At 39.4% G+C, this 15,119-nt stretch overlaps 1 protein-coding gene across 1 annotated transcript; it reads left to right on the forward strand.

The window, feature by feature from the left end:
* The first annotated feature begins 303 nt into the window (after positions 1-303).
* LOC110573772 (zinc finger protein 501-like) lies at positions 304-1,760 on the forward strand. Its single transcript, XM_021682399.2, has one exon. The coding sequence runs from the start codon at positions 368-370 to the stop codon at positions 1,694-1,696; it is 1,329 nt and encodes a 442-aa protein (XP_021538074.2). The 5' UTR covers positions 304-367; the 3' UTR covers positions 1,697-1,760.
* Positions 1,761-15,119: the final 13,359 nt, after the last annotated feature.

Raw genomic sequence — 15,119 nt, forward strand, 5'->3', positions numbered from 1 at the left:
CTGAGAATAGTAAGTGGAATGATTTTACTTTTCTCTTATTCAATATCTTTCAGCTGTATCTTCACATGGCACCCAGAATTTCCTGCCAAAGCTGTGCATAGAAGCTTCTTTCCAAAACGTGGCAGTGGGTAGATATAAACATAGTGCCCTTGACAATTTACACTTAATGATAGACTGGAAAAATGATGGGGAGAGTGAAGAGCATCAAAGATATCATGGAGGACATATCCAAACTGAGACAACTGTCCATAATATGAATCTCACTGCCCAAAATGATGAAGGATATAAAACACTTTGGAAAACATCCCTTCTTAATCCTGCTTCTTCTGCAAAGCAGTTTGTTTTTGTAAGCAAGGGCTTAAATCAAATGGTCAAACATACATATCTGGAGAACAAAAAGTTGGAAAATCTGGAAAGTTATCTAGTTCATGCTGAAAATAATTATTTGAACCATTTTGAAAGTAGGATTGGATTGACATTTGAGTCAAATATTTCTGAAAATCAGAGATTTAAAAATGAAGAACAAAGTGCTATGTGGGATCCACTTGAGAGGTCCTTCACCAAGGAGTTGACTCTACAAAATTACCAGAACATATTCAATGAAAACAGAATTGCTCAATGTAGCGAATCTGCAAAAAAATTTAACCAGTGTTCAAATGTTTATAAACCTGTGAGGACTCATTTTCCAGAGAACCATTTTAATTTTGATAAATTTGAGGAAGTCTTTTATCAAAGCTCCAACCTTATTATATATAAGAGTATCCCTTTGGGAGAGAATCCTTATAAATATAATGAATATGGGAAATCTGTTAACCAGTCCTCCAATGTTGGTGATTATCAGAGAATTCACATGGAAAAAAACTCATACAGATGTAATAAACCTGGGGACATGTTTAGACAAGCATCAGGACTAAACATGCATAACACAGCCGCTACTGGACAGAAAACTTACATTTGTGAAGAATGTGGCAAAGCCTTTGACTGGCACTCAACACTATCTCAACATCAACCAATGCCTACTAGAGAGAAACCTTACCAATGTAAAGAATGTGGCAAGTCCTTTAACCAGCTCTCAATGCTTACTCGACATCAAAGAATTCATACTGGAGAGAAACCTTACCAATGTGAAGAATGTGGCAAGGCCTTTAACCAGCACTCAAACCTTACTCAGCATCACAGAATTCATACTGGAGAGAAACCATACAAATGTAAAGAATGTGGCCAGGCCTTTAACCATCACTCAAGCCTTACTCAACATCACAGAATTCACAGTGGTGAAAAACCTTACATATGTAAAGAATGTGGCAAGGCCTTTAACCTGCATTCAAACCTTACTCAACATCACAGAATTCATACTGGAGAGAAACCTTACATATGTAAAGAATGTGGCAAGGCCTTTAACCGGCACTCATACCTTATTCGACATCACAGAATTCATACTGGAGAGAGACCTTACCAATGTAAAGAATGTGGCAAGGCCTTTAACCAGCACTCAAAGCTTACCGAACATCACAGAATTCATACTGGAGAGAGACCTTTCGTATGCAAAGAATGTGGAAAGGCCTTTAACCGGCACTCACACCTGACTCGACATCACAGAATTCATACTGGAGAGAGACCTTACATATGTAAGGAATGTGGCCATGCCTTTATCCAGCACTCACACCTGCGTCAACATCACAGAACTCATACTTGATGATGGAAACCTTACCTAAGTAAAGAATGTGGGAAGGCCTTTAATCACTGTTCAACCTTTACTCATTACCACAGAATTCATAGTGGAACAAACATTACAAATGTAAAAGAATGTGAGAAAACATTTAAAGACTACTCACCCCTTTCTCCACGTCAGAGAATTCATAGTGGAGAGGGACCATAAAGTTGTTAAGAATGTGGCAAGGCCTTTAAGCAATGTTAAACCCTGATTCCTGATCAGAGAATGTATGCTGGAGTGGATTTTGCAAATACAAAGAATTTGGCATTGCCTTTAATAAGAAGTCAAGCCTCATTCAACATCACAGAATTCATACTGGGGAAAAAGTTAGAAATGTAAAGAACATGGGAAACTTTTAAACTGCTCAACCCTTTTCTGTATCTCAGAGTTTATACTGAGGAGAAAGAGTGCTCGCTTCGGCAGCACATATACTGAGGAGAAAGATTACAATATAAGGAGTGTCGTAAGCCTCTAGCTGGAATTCACAAATTGCTCAACATCTTAGTTATCATACAGGATAGAAACTGTAAAATGCAGACAAAGTTGCAGTGCCTTTAACTGGAATTCAGTCTATACTCAGTATCCCAAAATGCATCCTAGATTCAAACCCTAGAAACATAATGAATGAGGAAAGACCTTCATTTTAAATATTCACTGTAGCAAACACCAGAGAATACATAAATGAAAGTAACTTGAAAGATGTAAATATTTAGAAATGTATGTAAGTAAACATCAAATGTCAATATCACAGAAATCAAGTAGAAGGCAGTATAGGAATTAATCTATTCAGATGTTACATAAAAATATTCCTTATAAGGAATAATATAAACACTTAGTGTATGTGCTATTATGCTTCAAAGGTTTAAGTGGATGGATTTTTACATAAGTATAATTAATTTCAATATGTGCTTCTTTTTTCATTGATCCTATCTGGGATTTGTGACTAGCAAATATTAATGTATTTGTACTCTCAAATCATTTCATGAAATTCATTTATTCCTCTTGGGTGTGTCAAAGTATGTGGCTGATTGTTGCTGTATCAAAGATATGAGATGCCCTTCTTCATTTGTTGGGACTCGCATATCTAATTGTCCATGGAAGAAGAAGGACAATATAATATACAATATATGAAGAAAATCTAAATGGAGATGCTGTTTGCGGTTATAACATTAATGTCAGTTATCATGAAAGAGGTGTTCAGAACAACATTCTTCTTTTATTAAAGCTAAAGAACTTCCTGGATATTATAAATAAAATATTTTACCATCTGGTTATTGAGGAAAAAGAGGTGGCAGTTCAGTAAAATACTGATGTATCCTTATAATAGCTATTGTTACAAGTAGAGAATGTCAGTTGATGTGGTTGAAATGAAGAAATCTTCACAGATATTAGAAAGAGGATAGCTAATTCTTCCCTAAAATGGTATATAATTATATATACACAAATTATATACCAATTTTTTAAGAATGACCTCATGCCTGAAAATTATGGAAATCACTACTTCCACATCATTATATCCGCATATGAGTGCTTTTTAACATTTGGATTCTGTATTTTGAATAAGGATCGGAGTGCATTTGAAATTCATAACTTAGTTCATGTGTGGTCTTAATAAAACTAATTGATTTTTAATGTATTACCATGGATGAGTAATGAATGAAGTGTTATCCTACCAGCAACGTTAACCTATCTAAAGGTTTTAGGTAACTGATGGAATCTATCACATATTTGGTAATGGAGTTGAATAATATACCTAGTCATCCATTTTTTCATTGTCCTTAAAGTTTAAATAATGTGTGATTATTTTTACCCTAGTTTATCTATTGTATCATTTTCTCCTCTTAGGAAATAGTGGGATATTATCATGGACATATTACAGATTATATGGGGGTCTTATTGACAAGTACTCCATAATAATGCTACTTGGGATACATTTCGTGTAGGCAGTACTTTTGCAGGGACCTTGAACTGACACCTGCCCTTCTCACTAGTGTGTTCTCTAGACAACACTCTGCGGAGTCACAAGTTACTGTAACTTCTGTTCACATCCCCAGTCCACCCTCATGAGCAAACATGTCCCCTGACTACCTTGACTTTCCCTCATGTGTCCTGTAGAGAAGACAGACCCCCACAGAGCTTACCTAAACCTGTTTTAGTTTGAATGACTCAATCTGGACTTAGTCTTGGGATGTTAAAGCACTGTACCATGGCCCCAAATAAAGGTATGTGCCCCACTTCATACGTGGGGGTGTTGTTTTGATTTTTCTATGAAGTAAGCATACATTCTTATTAATGCTCGGTGTGTAATAGATACCCTATAAGTAGGAGAAACATTCCAATAGGAGTGATACTGTAGCCTCAAGTAAGAGGTAGAAAATACGATGAAGAATTGGCATGAATTCTGCATACGGAGAGAGGATACCTTTCCTGCGTTGCACAACTGACTCCTTGGATTTAGAAAAATAACTTCTACTTCTTTTCCTAGTTATCTCCAGATCTCCAGTTCTATCCTCAGTTTTGTTTCCAGCTATTTAGGCATCACAAACATTCTTCTTCGCTTGTGCTGTGGCTAGAGTTTCCTAAGTAAACACTGAATTGAGATTAGAGAAATGGAAGGCCAATGGGTATTCAGACATTTAACACTGGGTTGTAAAACACAATGATGGCACCATCCTTAGAGAGAAAGATAAGATCTATTAAAAGAAAATGTGAGGGGCGCCTGGGCGGCTCAGTTGGTTAAGCGTCTGCCTTCCGCTCGGGTCATGATCCCAGGGTCCTGGGATTGAACCCCACGTCGGACTCCCTGCTCAGCAAGGAGTCTGCTTCTCTCTCTTTCTTGGCCTGTCTCCCCCACATATGCAGTCTCTCTTTCTCTCAAATAAATAAAATCTTAAAAAAAAAAAAAATGTGAAGAACTTTCCAATGCGGGGAGGGAACCAGACAGAGGTGGTTCCCCTCTAGCCACTGCAAAGGCAAAGGCAGCTCTTGGTGTTGTCTTCTGATGAATAAATATAATGGACATAAGGAATTGGCAAATGGGGTTTCTGAAGCATAGGGGGCTTCTGTGTTTTCATGATTTAATTGAATTCCTAGGTGTTACTGAGGACCAGATTCTTTTGGATGACGACGATGACTGTTGTTTGCCCAGTTCTAGATCAGTGGTAATTGATGGAGGAAGGATATTGGATGATGTAATCATTTGGGCGTAGCTTTAAAATATCACATGGTGGGGACGTCTGGGTGGCTCAGTCAAGCGTCTGCCTTCAGCTCAGGTCATGATCCCAGGGTCCTGGGATCGAATCCCGCATTGAGCTCTTCTCTCGGCGCGGAGCCTGCTTCTCCCTCTGCCTGCTCTGCCTGCCGCTTCCCCTGCTTGTGGTCTCTCTGATAAATTAATTAATTAAAAGTCTTTAAAAAAAAACATATCCCATGGTAGGGGCGCCTGGGTGGCTCAGTCGGTTAAGCGACTGCCTTCGGCTCAGGTCATGATCCCGGGGTCCCGGGATTGAGTCCCACATCGGGCTCCCTGCTCGGAGGGGGGTCTCCTCCCTCGACCCTCCCCCCCTCATGCTCTCTCTCTATCTCAAATAAACAAAATCCTTAAAAAAAAAATACCCCATGGTAAAGTAGGTTTGAGAGATGAAGCCTTTTAGAGAGTGGCGTAGGCAGGATCAGCAAGGCATGTGCTGTGGGTGCACCCAAGCACTGGTATCCCAGGTGTGTAACCCCAATCAAGTTTAGATCCACCGTAGATGGGTGGCATTGCGTGAAAGTTGATGCACTGCTCTGCAGGACCTTCTTCCCTTCAGTCAGCCCCATTGTGGGTATAGTCCCATTCTCTGGCTCTGTGCCATGGATTTCTCGGAGGAGCGGTTCAACAGTCAGTGGTGGTGAGCATTTCTGTTCAGACATTCAGGCCCAAGTATTCACTGATCAATGAAGGAAGAAGACATTGTGTGTATGTGTGGGTGGGTGGGGTAATGGAATATTGCTCTGCCATAAAAAGGAATTTAATCTTGCCGTTTGCAATGACATGGATGGAGCTGGAGAGTATTATGCTAAGCGAAAGAAGTCAAAGAGAAACACCATATATTTTCACTCATACGTGGAATATAAGAAACAAGCCAAGAGAAAAATAGAAGACAGGCAGATCATGAAACAGACCCTACGTATAGAGAAGAAACTGATGGTTACCAGAGTGGAGGTCGGTTGGGGGATGGGTGAAATAAATGACGGGCATCAAGGAGTGCATTTGTTTTGAGCACTGGGTGTTGCAGGGAATTGTTGAGTCACTATTGTACACCTGGAACTCATATTACATTGTATATTAACTAACTGGAATTGAAAAAAATCCTTTTAAATGTTTTGTTTTTTACAGATTTAAGAAAACTTTTTTTAAAAGATTTTATTTATTCATTTGAGAGCCAGTAAAAGCGCAAGCAGGGGGAGGGGCAGATGGAGACGGAGAAGCAGGCTCCCCACTGAGCAGGGAGCCCGATGCCAGACTTGATCCCAGGACCCCGAGATCATGACCTGAGCCGAAGGCAGATGCTCAACCATCCAAGCCACCCAGGCGCCCCAAGTAGACTTTTCTCCTAACTGACTTGCACCAGGGCATAAAATATACCCTTGTAAACAAATTGAAATATTTATCTTTTCTCCCTACCTGATTATTCCAGAATCCAGAAAGTCGGAGTAACTATTATATTTTAGCCAATATATGTATTTGCAATTTCAATAAGAATCTGTTTTCATTCGGAGGAGACACAATTGAAAACACTGGTTATATAAACAAGGCTTTGACTAGAATGTCATAGCTGAGGAAGAGCTGCATAGACTCAGATATGATGACAGCTATAAGGGACTAACATTGACTTTATGGGGCCAATAAAGGCCCCTTGGAAATATCAACCTGACACCTTGTTTACGGAGTTCCCAGCAGCCTTACCAGGAGAGCAAAGAAGGTAATTTCCTAAGAGATGCAGGAACCCATGGATAGTTAGGGGTCTTCATGAAGAGAGGAATTTACCCAGATCTGTTGTTATTGTAGGGAAAGTCTGGTGGCAAGTTTATGGCATGGCTCCTGGTGTGGAGAGGCTATTGAATGTTCGCTCTTGAGATTTCTTATGAAAAGTTCCAGAAAAGCCATTTTTAAAGATTTGGTAGGTTAAACTCTATTCTTCCTGCATTTATGTAAATAATCAGGACAAGGTTTTTTGTTTTTTTGTGTTTTTTTTATGGTTTTATTTATTTGAGAGAGGGAGAGCGAGAGAGACAGAGAGAACGAGCACAGGAGAGGGGTGAGGGGCAGAGGGAAAAGCAGGCTTTCCACCCTACAAGGAGCCTGATGCAGGGCTCTAACCCAGGACTGAGATCATGGCCTGAGCCAAAAGCAACCACTCAACCCACTGAGCCACCCAGGTGCCCCCAGGACAAGTGTTTTTGTTAGGCTTCCTTTGCAATCCAATCAGTGTTAGTTTGGCTATCTTTGGTAAAAATGGAGATGACTATAGAGAAAAATATGTCTCAGTAACACATGTTTATAGTTATTAGATTTTAATACTATTCATCATCAACTGGCCTCCATCCTGATTTCTTCTAGACTCCTCCAATGCCAGGATTTAAGTCCCCAAACTAACATTTTGATTTTTTTTAAAAGATTTATTTATTTTAGAGAGGGTTGGGTGGGGCAAGGGACAAAGGGAGAGGGGGAGAGAGAATCCCAAGCAGACTCCGTGATGAGCGCAGAGCCTGATGCGGGGCTCGAGCTCACAACCCTGAATCATGACCTGAGCGAAAACCAAGAGTCTGATGCTTAATGGACTGTGCCACCCAGGTGCCCCTAACATTTTGGTATTTCTCCCACCTTTCTTACTTGCAATCATTTTAGAACTAAAATTGCTTTTCCTGTAGCTCTGCAAACTTAATATAAATATCTTAATGTAAAGAAATCGTCATGATAGGTCATGTATACACAGTGTTAGTGTTGTCTCTATGGTTCACTGAAAGTATTACCAGATGCATTTGAAAAATAAACAAGGAACATCTGTCACTTTGCCCCTACTTACCCTCACTCTATCCAAAGATACTTCCAATGCATCATCTAGAAGTCTGTTCAACTGGCAACCCTTAGAAATCAGAACCTGGCAGGGCGCTTGGGTGCCTCAGTTGGTTAAGTGTCTGCCTTCAGCACAGGTCATGATCTCAGAGCCCTGGGATCAAGCCCGGCACCGCACTAGGCTCCCTGCTCAGCAGGGCGTCTGCTTCTCTTTCTTCTGCCCCTCCCTCTCCCTCTGCCCCTCCCCCTGCTCGTGCTCGCTCGCTCGCTCTCTCTGTCTCTCTCTCATAAAGAAATAAAATCTTAAAAAAAAAGAAATCAGAACCTGGCTTAACATTTGATCTAATCATTAAGTAGAGTTCATTTGTTTTCATACCAATGTCTCATTTAATAACCTTACTTGAACCCCCGGGCTAACTTTGAAACATCGACCTGCATCATTGCCTCCTGAAATGATTTTGACTTTTACTGACCTATTGTCTGGAGGAAAGTCCTGGATCAGCGACATGAAGCAATCTACCAGGTCAACTTTTAATACGTGAAAGTCCCAAGGAAGTTTCATATGGGGGAACTGAAGGGGTTAAGGACAGCCTCTTCGCCCCTTCTCTACCCCCCAACCCAATGTGCCAGTTTGGCCTTTGGATAATTTGAGTTGAAGGCACTTAAAAACCTGCAGACTGGGACGCCTGGGTGGCTCAGTCGGTTAAGCCGCTGCCTTCGGCCCGGGTCATGATCCCAGGGTCCTGGGATGGAGTCCCACATCGGGCTCCTTGCTCAGCAGGGAGCCTGCTTCTCCCTCTCTCCTTCTGCTTGTGCTCTCTCTGTCAAATAAATAAAATCTTAAAAAAAAAAAAACAAAAAAAAACCCCTGCAGACTCAGGAAAACATTCCCTCCCCCCTTAACCACAGAGAAGAATCTAAAACGGGGGGTCTTTCCGAGAATAAGAGTTATTAACAGTGAGACAGTTTACCTCAGTGACTCGTCTGTAAGCACAAATATCTGCTCTTCTTACTGCCTGGTGAAGTGTTTTCCCTTCCTGTGAAGCTCCAGGCCCCTACTCTCTTTTCCTTAGTTCAGGTTGACATTTGTACCTCATCTTGCCTGACGGTCTTTTGAATTTCTGTGTCTATATGGATTCCCTGTATTTACACATACTTAATTTGATTTTCTCCTGGTAATCTGTCTCATGTTAATTTGATTCTTAGTCCAACTAGAAGGACCTTAGAGGGGACAAGTATTCTTGTTCCCTGGCAGAGGATTTAATTTTAATGCCTCATTTCCTGGCATCCTATTTAAAGTATAAAAAGAAGGTGCAGCAGTGCGAAGTACTTGTCCCGTACTTGGCATGTCTTAGCTCTGTTTTTGTCACTATTTCAGAAAGTCCATTATTTGTTTCCTGCATGGTTCCTATCCTCTCAGTGTCTCCTTTAAAAGGTCCTAAGTAGTAGTCAAAAGAGGTATCACACTTGATTTGTTTAGCTTAATAGTTGGCTCTCTGGATGATGATGCATAAGTACACTAATTATTTCAAGGGGTCCTCATTTAAGCCACCTCAGCATTAAGATCATTAGTATAATTTTATGTTTACTTAGAGACTTGAAACTATGTAATGTATGTGTGTGAAACATCAATCTCACCAGATTGTTGGAAGGCCTTTCTCCATCACTTTTTTCCCCATTGTGATGGTTTATTTTCCATCCTAGAGGGTTGAGATGCCCAGCACGACCTATGGGGTTTTATTTGTGTATGAATGTGCTAATTTGAGTGGTCTTGCTCCTTCAGGTGTCACCCTGGAGATGGTGGATTGTATTTTGTGTCTTGGTTTTCTCTGGAGTTAACTTGCCTAAATTCAAAGTGCTCAGCATGCTAAGTGGCTGATTCTTCTGTTTCCCCTGATGGAGCAGCACCTAAATTATTTGTATCATGAGTGGGAATCCCTGTGGGATGGATGCTGGATGCTGGAGGAAAGTCCTCCGGTCAACTGAGAGGAGCTAATGTCCTTTGTCTTTGGATTCATTCAGAATCTCCTTTTTTTTTTAAGATTTTATTTATTTATTTGACAGAGAGACAGAGAGCACAAACAGGGAGAGCAGGAGAGGGAGAAGTAGGCTCACCGTTGAGCAAGGAGCCCAAAGTGGGACTCGACCCCCGCTTAACTCACTGAAGCACCCAGGAGCCCCCAGAATTTCTACAGAATGTATCAAGGATTTAAATTGGCAACATTGTGGAGAATTTTAAAATTATAAGAGGCAGATGCATCTGTACCACACATCTGCAGTCTGTGCTTCTCCTGACTCTAAAGTATATTGTGGCCATGAAGTATTACAATTGAAAATCACCTTCCTTTTCATAGAGTAGTAACTGAACACCAAGCAGTTTTGTAACAGGCACCCTAATGGGCTGCAAGTGGGTAGATATATCAGACACACCGTTTCCCATTGCTATCCAAAAAAACAACTTCAACAACACAAGCACAGAATCAGAACCACAAAGCCTCTCAGATTCTGTAAAGTATTATAAGCAGAAGAGGACTAGTCCTCAACAAAATGAGGTTATGATGAAACTGTCACATGCTAAGTTACTTACCAAGAGAGGTCTTCCCAATCAAATGCCTTATTTCTCTCATTGCAAAATGAAAGTGCCATACTCAAGAGTCATTTCACATTTTCCATCATAGTCTTCTTAAAGGTAACTTTTTGATATGCACAGTCCTTTTAAACTAAGCTCCTTTTTTTTTTGGCTCATGACAGTTTAATTCGAAATTTTATTTTGTACATTTAAAATAGAGCAATTGCTTTTGATATGAATATTTGCTTACATATATATTTGTAGGTTGAGACCAAATGGGCCAAGTCTTAGACAACTGACATTTTGTGATGTGTCTAATCAGAAGAAATGTAAAAGGGTGACTAATATTAGAGTCCTAACAAACTCTTGCTTTATAATTGCACACTTCTGGTGCTCTATATAATGGGATATATTAAACTAACAATTTGTATATATAGTATGTCCGCATTTCCTAATAACTTCTCTTGCATCCATTTTTAATAACAATTATTGTACAAGTTTGGCAGTTACACTCTTCAGGCCAATACAATCCAGATTGTATAAATTTATAAAAGAAATTTTAAAACTCATCATTCTTCTGTATTCAAGACCAAAGCACATCAGTGTTAATGTAGGGCACAGAGGGAAAATATATTTCTCCTGAATATTTGAGAAAATGTGAAGTCCTTTTGAGAAAATCTAGTAACATAATAATCCTACCCTGACGGCACTAATGGAAAAAGGAACTCATTCACTTTCATGCTGTGATTTACTGGTCCCTACTGACCTTAAATTGGATCACTGTAGTGATTTATGTATGCTGGTACCTCTGAAAGTTAAGCCCTGGGATCTGTATTTGTTTTGTGTTCTAAATCAGCAAGAATAATTAAATTTGATGATGTAGGATTGGAAGTGTCAGCGGCTTTCTTTAGTGACTGGGCAAAATGATGTCTCCACTTTCATTTATTGTGACCCATTTTAACTATATGTGCTTTGTACATGTAATATTTATTTCAGTACAAATTGAATTATTCTTCCTCTGTATTTTATATTAATATTTCATTGATGTGAAAATCAAATTGTGTCATAAAAACCTCTCTATATTTAAGTATATTTGAAAATGTTATTACAAAAAAACATTACAGCTAGAATTCAGCCTTCCATTGCACTTCATTGCCTTATTGTTAGAATGGGTGAATGTGAACAATTCTATTGTCATAAGCTCCTCACAAATAATACAAGTGGTGTAATTTTGTGCCCTAAGGTGAAACTGGAAAAAAACAGAAAAAAACAAATTATAGACCCATGAGGCCATATTAGCAGATGTTAATTGATACCTTCTGCTGCCGCTTTACCTTATACCCCAGAGGTGTATTCTACTCAAAAGACTTTAAATCAGGGGGCGCCTGGGCGGCTTAGTCGTTAAGCCTCTGCCTTCGCCTCAGGTCATGATCCCAGGGTCCTGGGATAGAGCCCTGCATCAGGCTCCCTGCTCCGCGGGAAGCCTGCTTCTCCTTCTCCCACTCCTGCTTGTGTTCCCTCTCTTGCTGTCTCTCTCTCTCTCTGTCAAAAAAATAAATAAAATCTTAAAAAAAAAAAGACTTTAAATCAGAAAAAATGTTTCTTAATGTTAAAGGTTTTATCAGTTGCATCTGGTAGTTATATCTGTAGGCTAGTGCTGAATAACTACTTGTAAGCTAGTGGGGTCACAAGCCTATGTCTTGAGCCTAGGCTACATGTCCCTTGTCTGGTACAGCTGTGCCTGGGAATATATTACCTGTAGTTTGCTTTCTTACATCTGAACTGACAAGATCAATGCTGGCTTCATTAGATCAATTTTGTGTTGATCCTGCCAGGGAGCATGAATTTCTGTTCCCTTCAAGGTCCTTCTGCCTGGACTAAGAATCCAATTGAAATGTGACAGATTAGGGCGCCTGGGTGGCTCAGATGGTTAAGCGACTGCCTTCGGCTCAGGTCATGATCCCAGGGTCCTGGGATTGAGTCCCGCATCGGACTCCCTGCTCCTTGGGAGCCTGCTTCTCCCTCTGCATTTCTCTCTCGCTCTGTCTCTCATGAATAAAAAAAAAGAAAAGAAAAGAAATGTGACAGATTAACAGGATAGATCAAATTAAATTTCGTAAGTAGAAGGAACCTTCCCAGACATGGAAATCTCAAAGACAGTTGGGTAAAAGGAGGTATATATTGTCATCCTTAAATGGAGGAGGGTCTGGCACTTTGAAGTGGAGAAATGCACTTCACGGAGCCATAAGACGAACAGCAGATGTTTGGTAATTAGACGTTTGCCCTGTCATACAAATGGGTCACTCAGATAAAATTTGTCTCTGGTAATAACTAAAGTGTTATGTGTATTTACATTATTGGAAAAACAATTTCTGGGATTTTCTCATCTTGCTGAGTTGAAACATAATACCTGTTAAGCAGTCACTTCCACATTTGTCTCTATTCTAAGACTCGGGCACTCATTCTCTTTTTCTCTCTTTCTCTTTTTCTCTTTCCTTTCCTTCCTTCATGCTGTTCATGACACTACGTCAGTCACTTAAGTGAAATCATAGTGTATCTGTTCCTGTGACTCATTTATTTCACTTAACATCACGTTTAACCATGTCGTATAAAGTGACATGGTTAAATAATATAAATATTATAAATATTTATATAAATATTATAAATATATATATAATATAAATATATATAAATAATATAAATATTATTCTAGTGCATGTATATCTACATTTTCTTTATGCATTCTCGAACATTTCTGCTGCTTTCATTTATTATTGGCTTTTCTGAATAATGCTGCTTTGAATCCACTTATGCAAATATCTCTTGCAGATCCTACTTTGAATTCTTCTGGTTATATACTGTCAAGTGGGATGGCTGAGTCATATGATAATATGCATTAAAAGTTTTGAGGAATCTCTATTCCGTTTTCCATAATGATTGTACCATTTGCATTTCCTCTAACAGTGCATAAGGGTTTCAGTCTCTCCTCATCCTTTCCAACACAAGTGGGTTTTTTGTTTTTTTAATAGTGGGATCTGAACATGTGTGAGGTGATGATTCACTGTTTGATTTGTATTTCTCTAATGAATAGTGATTTTGAGCATCTTTCATATCCTTGTCCATTTGTATATCTTCCTTCAGTTGTCCCCATTGAAAACATTGTCCAGTTCTTAATAATGCTAGTTGCTGTTTGGTTGTTGTTGCAAAAGTTCTTTCTATATTCTTGATATTAAATCCTTATGCTCTAGAGACTCTGTGACAAATTACCTTCCATTTCTCAGGTTGCCTTTAAACTCCACTGAGTGTTTCCTTATAATTATTTTATCTGATTTCCATGTGTTTGAATATATTGTGTTTCATTTCATCAGTCTCATGATATTTACTGGTTATTTTTTAAATTTCATTTTAATCCATTGATTTTTCAAGAGCATGTTGTTCAATTTCCAAATATTTGTGGCATTTCCAATTTCCCGTCTGCTATTCATTCTTAGTTTCATTCCACGGTGGTCAGAAAAGATACTGGTATGATATTAATCTTCTTAAATTTGTTAAGACTTGTTTTGTAGGCAAACAGGTTGTCTATACCAGAGAATGTTCCGTGTGTGATTGAGAAGATTGTATATTTTGCTCTTGCTTGATGGAGTTGTCTGTATATGCCATTATATGTAATTGGTCTTTTATGTTTTGTTTTTTTTTTAAAGAATTTTGTATTTATTTATTTGAGAGAGAGAATGAGATAGAGCATGAGAAGGGGGAGGGTCAGAGGGAGAAGCAGACTCCCCGCCGAGCAGGGAGCCCGATGCGGGACTCGATCCCAGGACTCCAGGATCATGACCTGAGCCGAAGGCAGTCGCTTAACCAACTGAGCCACCCAGGCACCCGGTCTTTTATGTTATTCAAGTGCTCTCCCTAATGGGCTTGAGTGTGGTCTTTCTATCCAGTTAAATTGATGTATTAACTTCTGCTGCTATCATGACGCTGTTGATTTCTTGCTTCAGTTCTGTCTTGGATACTTCACGTACATGGGATCTCTGATGTTATGTGCACACGTTATTATAGTTGTTGTTATCCAGGTAATTTCATTTCTTTACATATATGGTCGTTTCTCTGTACTGACACTCTATGAACTTAATGTGTATTTGTCTGATGGTAATATGGCTACCCGTGACCTCTTTTGCTTTCCATTTGCATGAAATGTGCTTTTACATACTTTGACTTGTATCTTATGTGTGTCCTTAGATTTAATGTGACTCTTGTAGATGGGAGGTTGTCGGATGTTGTGTTTTACTCACTCAGCAACTTTATGGCACTTTTTTTCTTTTAAGATTGATTTATTTATTCCACGGAAGGGGAGGAGGGGCAGAGCGGGAGGGAAGAGGGTCCCAAGCAGACTCCACACTGTGTGTGGAGCTGACTCGGACTCTATTCCATAACCCTGAGATCACACCGAGCTGAAACCAAGAACTGGATGCTTAACTGCCTGCACCACCCAGGTGCCCTTATTTTATGCCTTTTGATGGAGGGAGTTTCATGTACTTACCGAGAACATAATTACTGAAAGGAAAGGACTATTGCTGTTGTGATTTTGGTTTTCTGTACTTCTTGTGGATATTTTATCCCTCTTTCCCTCTCTTATTGTGTTCCATTATGTTTGTTTGACGTTTGTAATGACAGCTTTGATACCATTTTCATTTCCTTTTTATGTCTTTTATAGTTTTTTTTTTCCTGTTACCTTGGAGATTACTTAAAACCTCTCAAAGCTGTAACAAACCATTTTA

Source organism: Neomonachus schauinslandi, chromosome 16 (genome assembly GCF_002201575.2).
Source record: "Neomonachus schauinslandi chromosome 16, ASM220157v2, whole genome shotgun sequence".
Classification (NCBI taxonomy): domain Eukaryota; kingdom Metazoa; phylum Chordata; class Mammalia; order Carnivora; family Phocidae; genus Neomonachus; species Neomonachus schauinslandi.

Coding starts and splice junctions, on each gene's coding strand:
- LOC110573772 (XM_021682399.2), top strand. CDS start 368: ATGGTCAAACATACATATCTGGAGAACAAAAAGTTGGAAAATCTGGAA.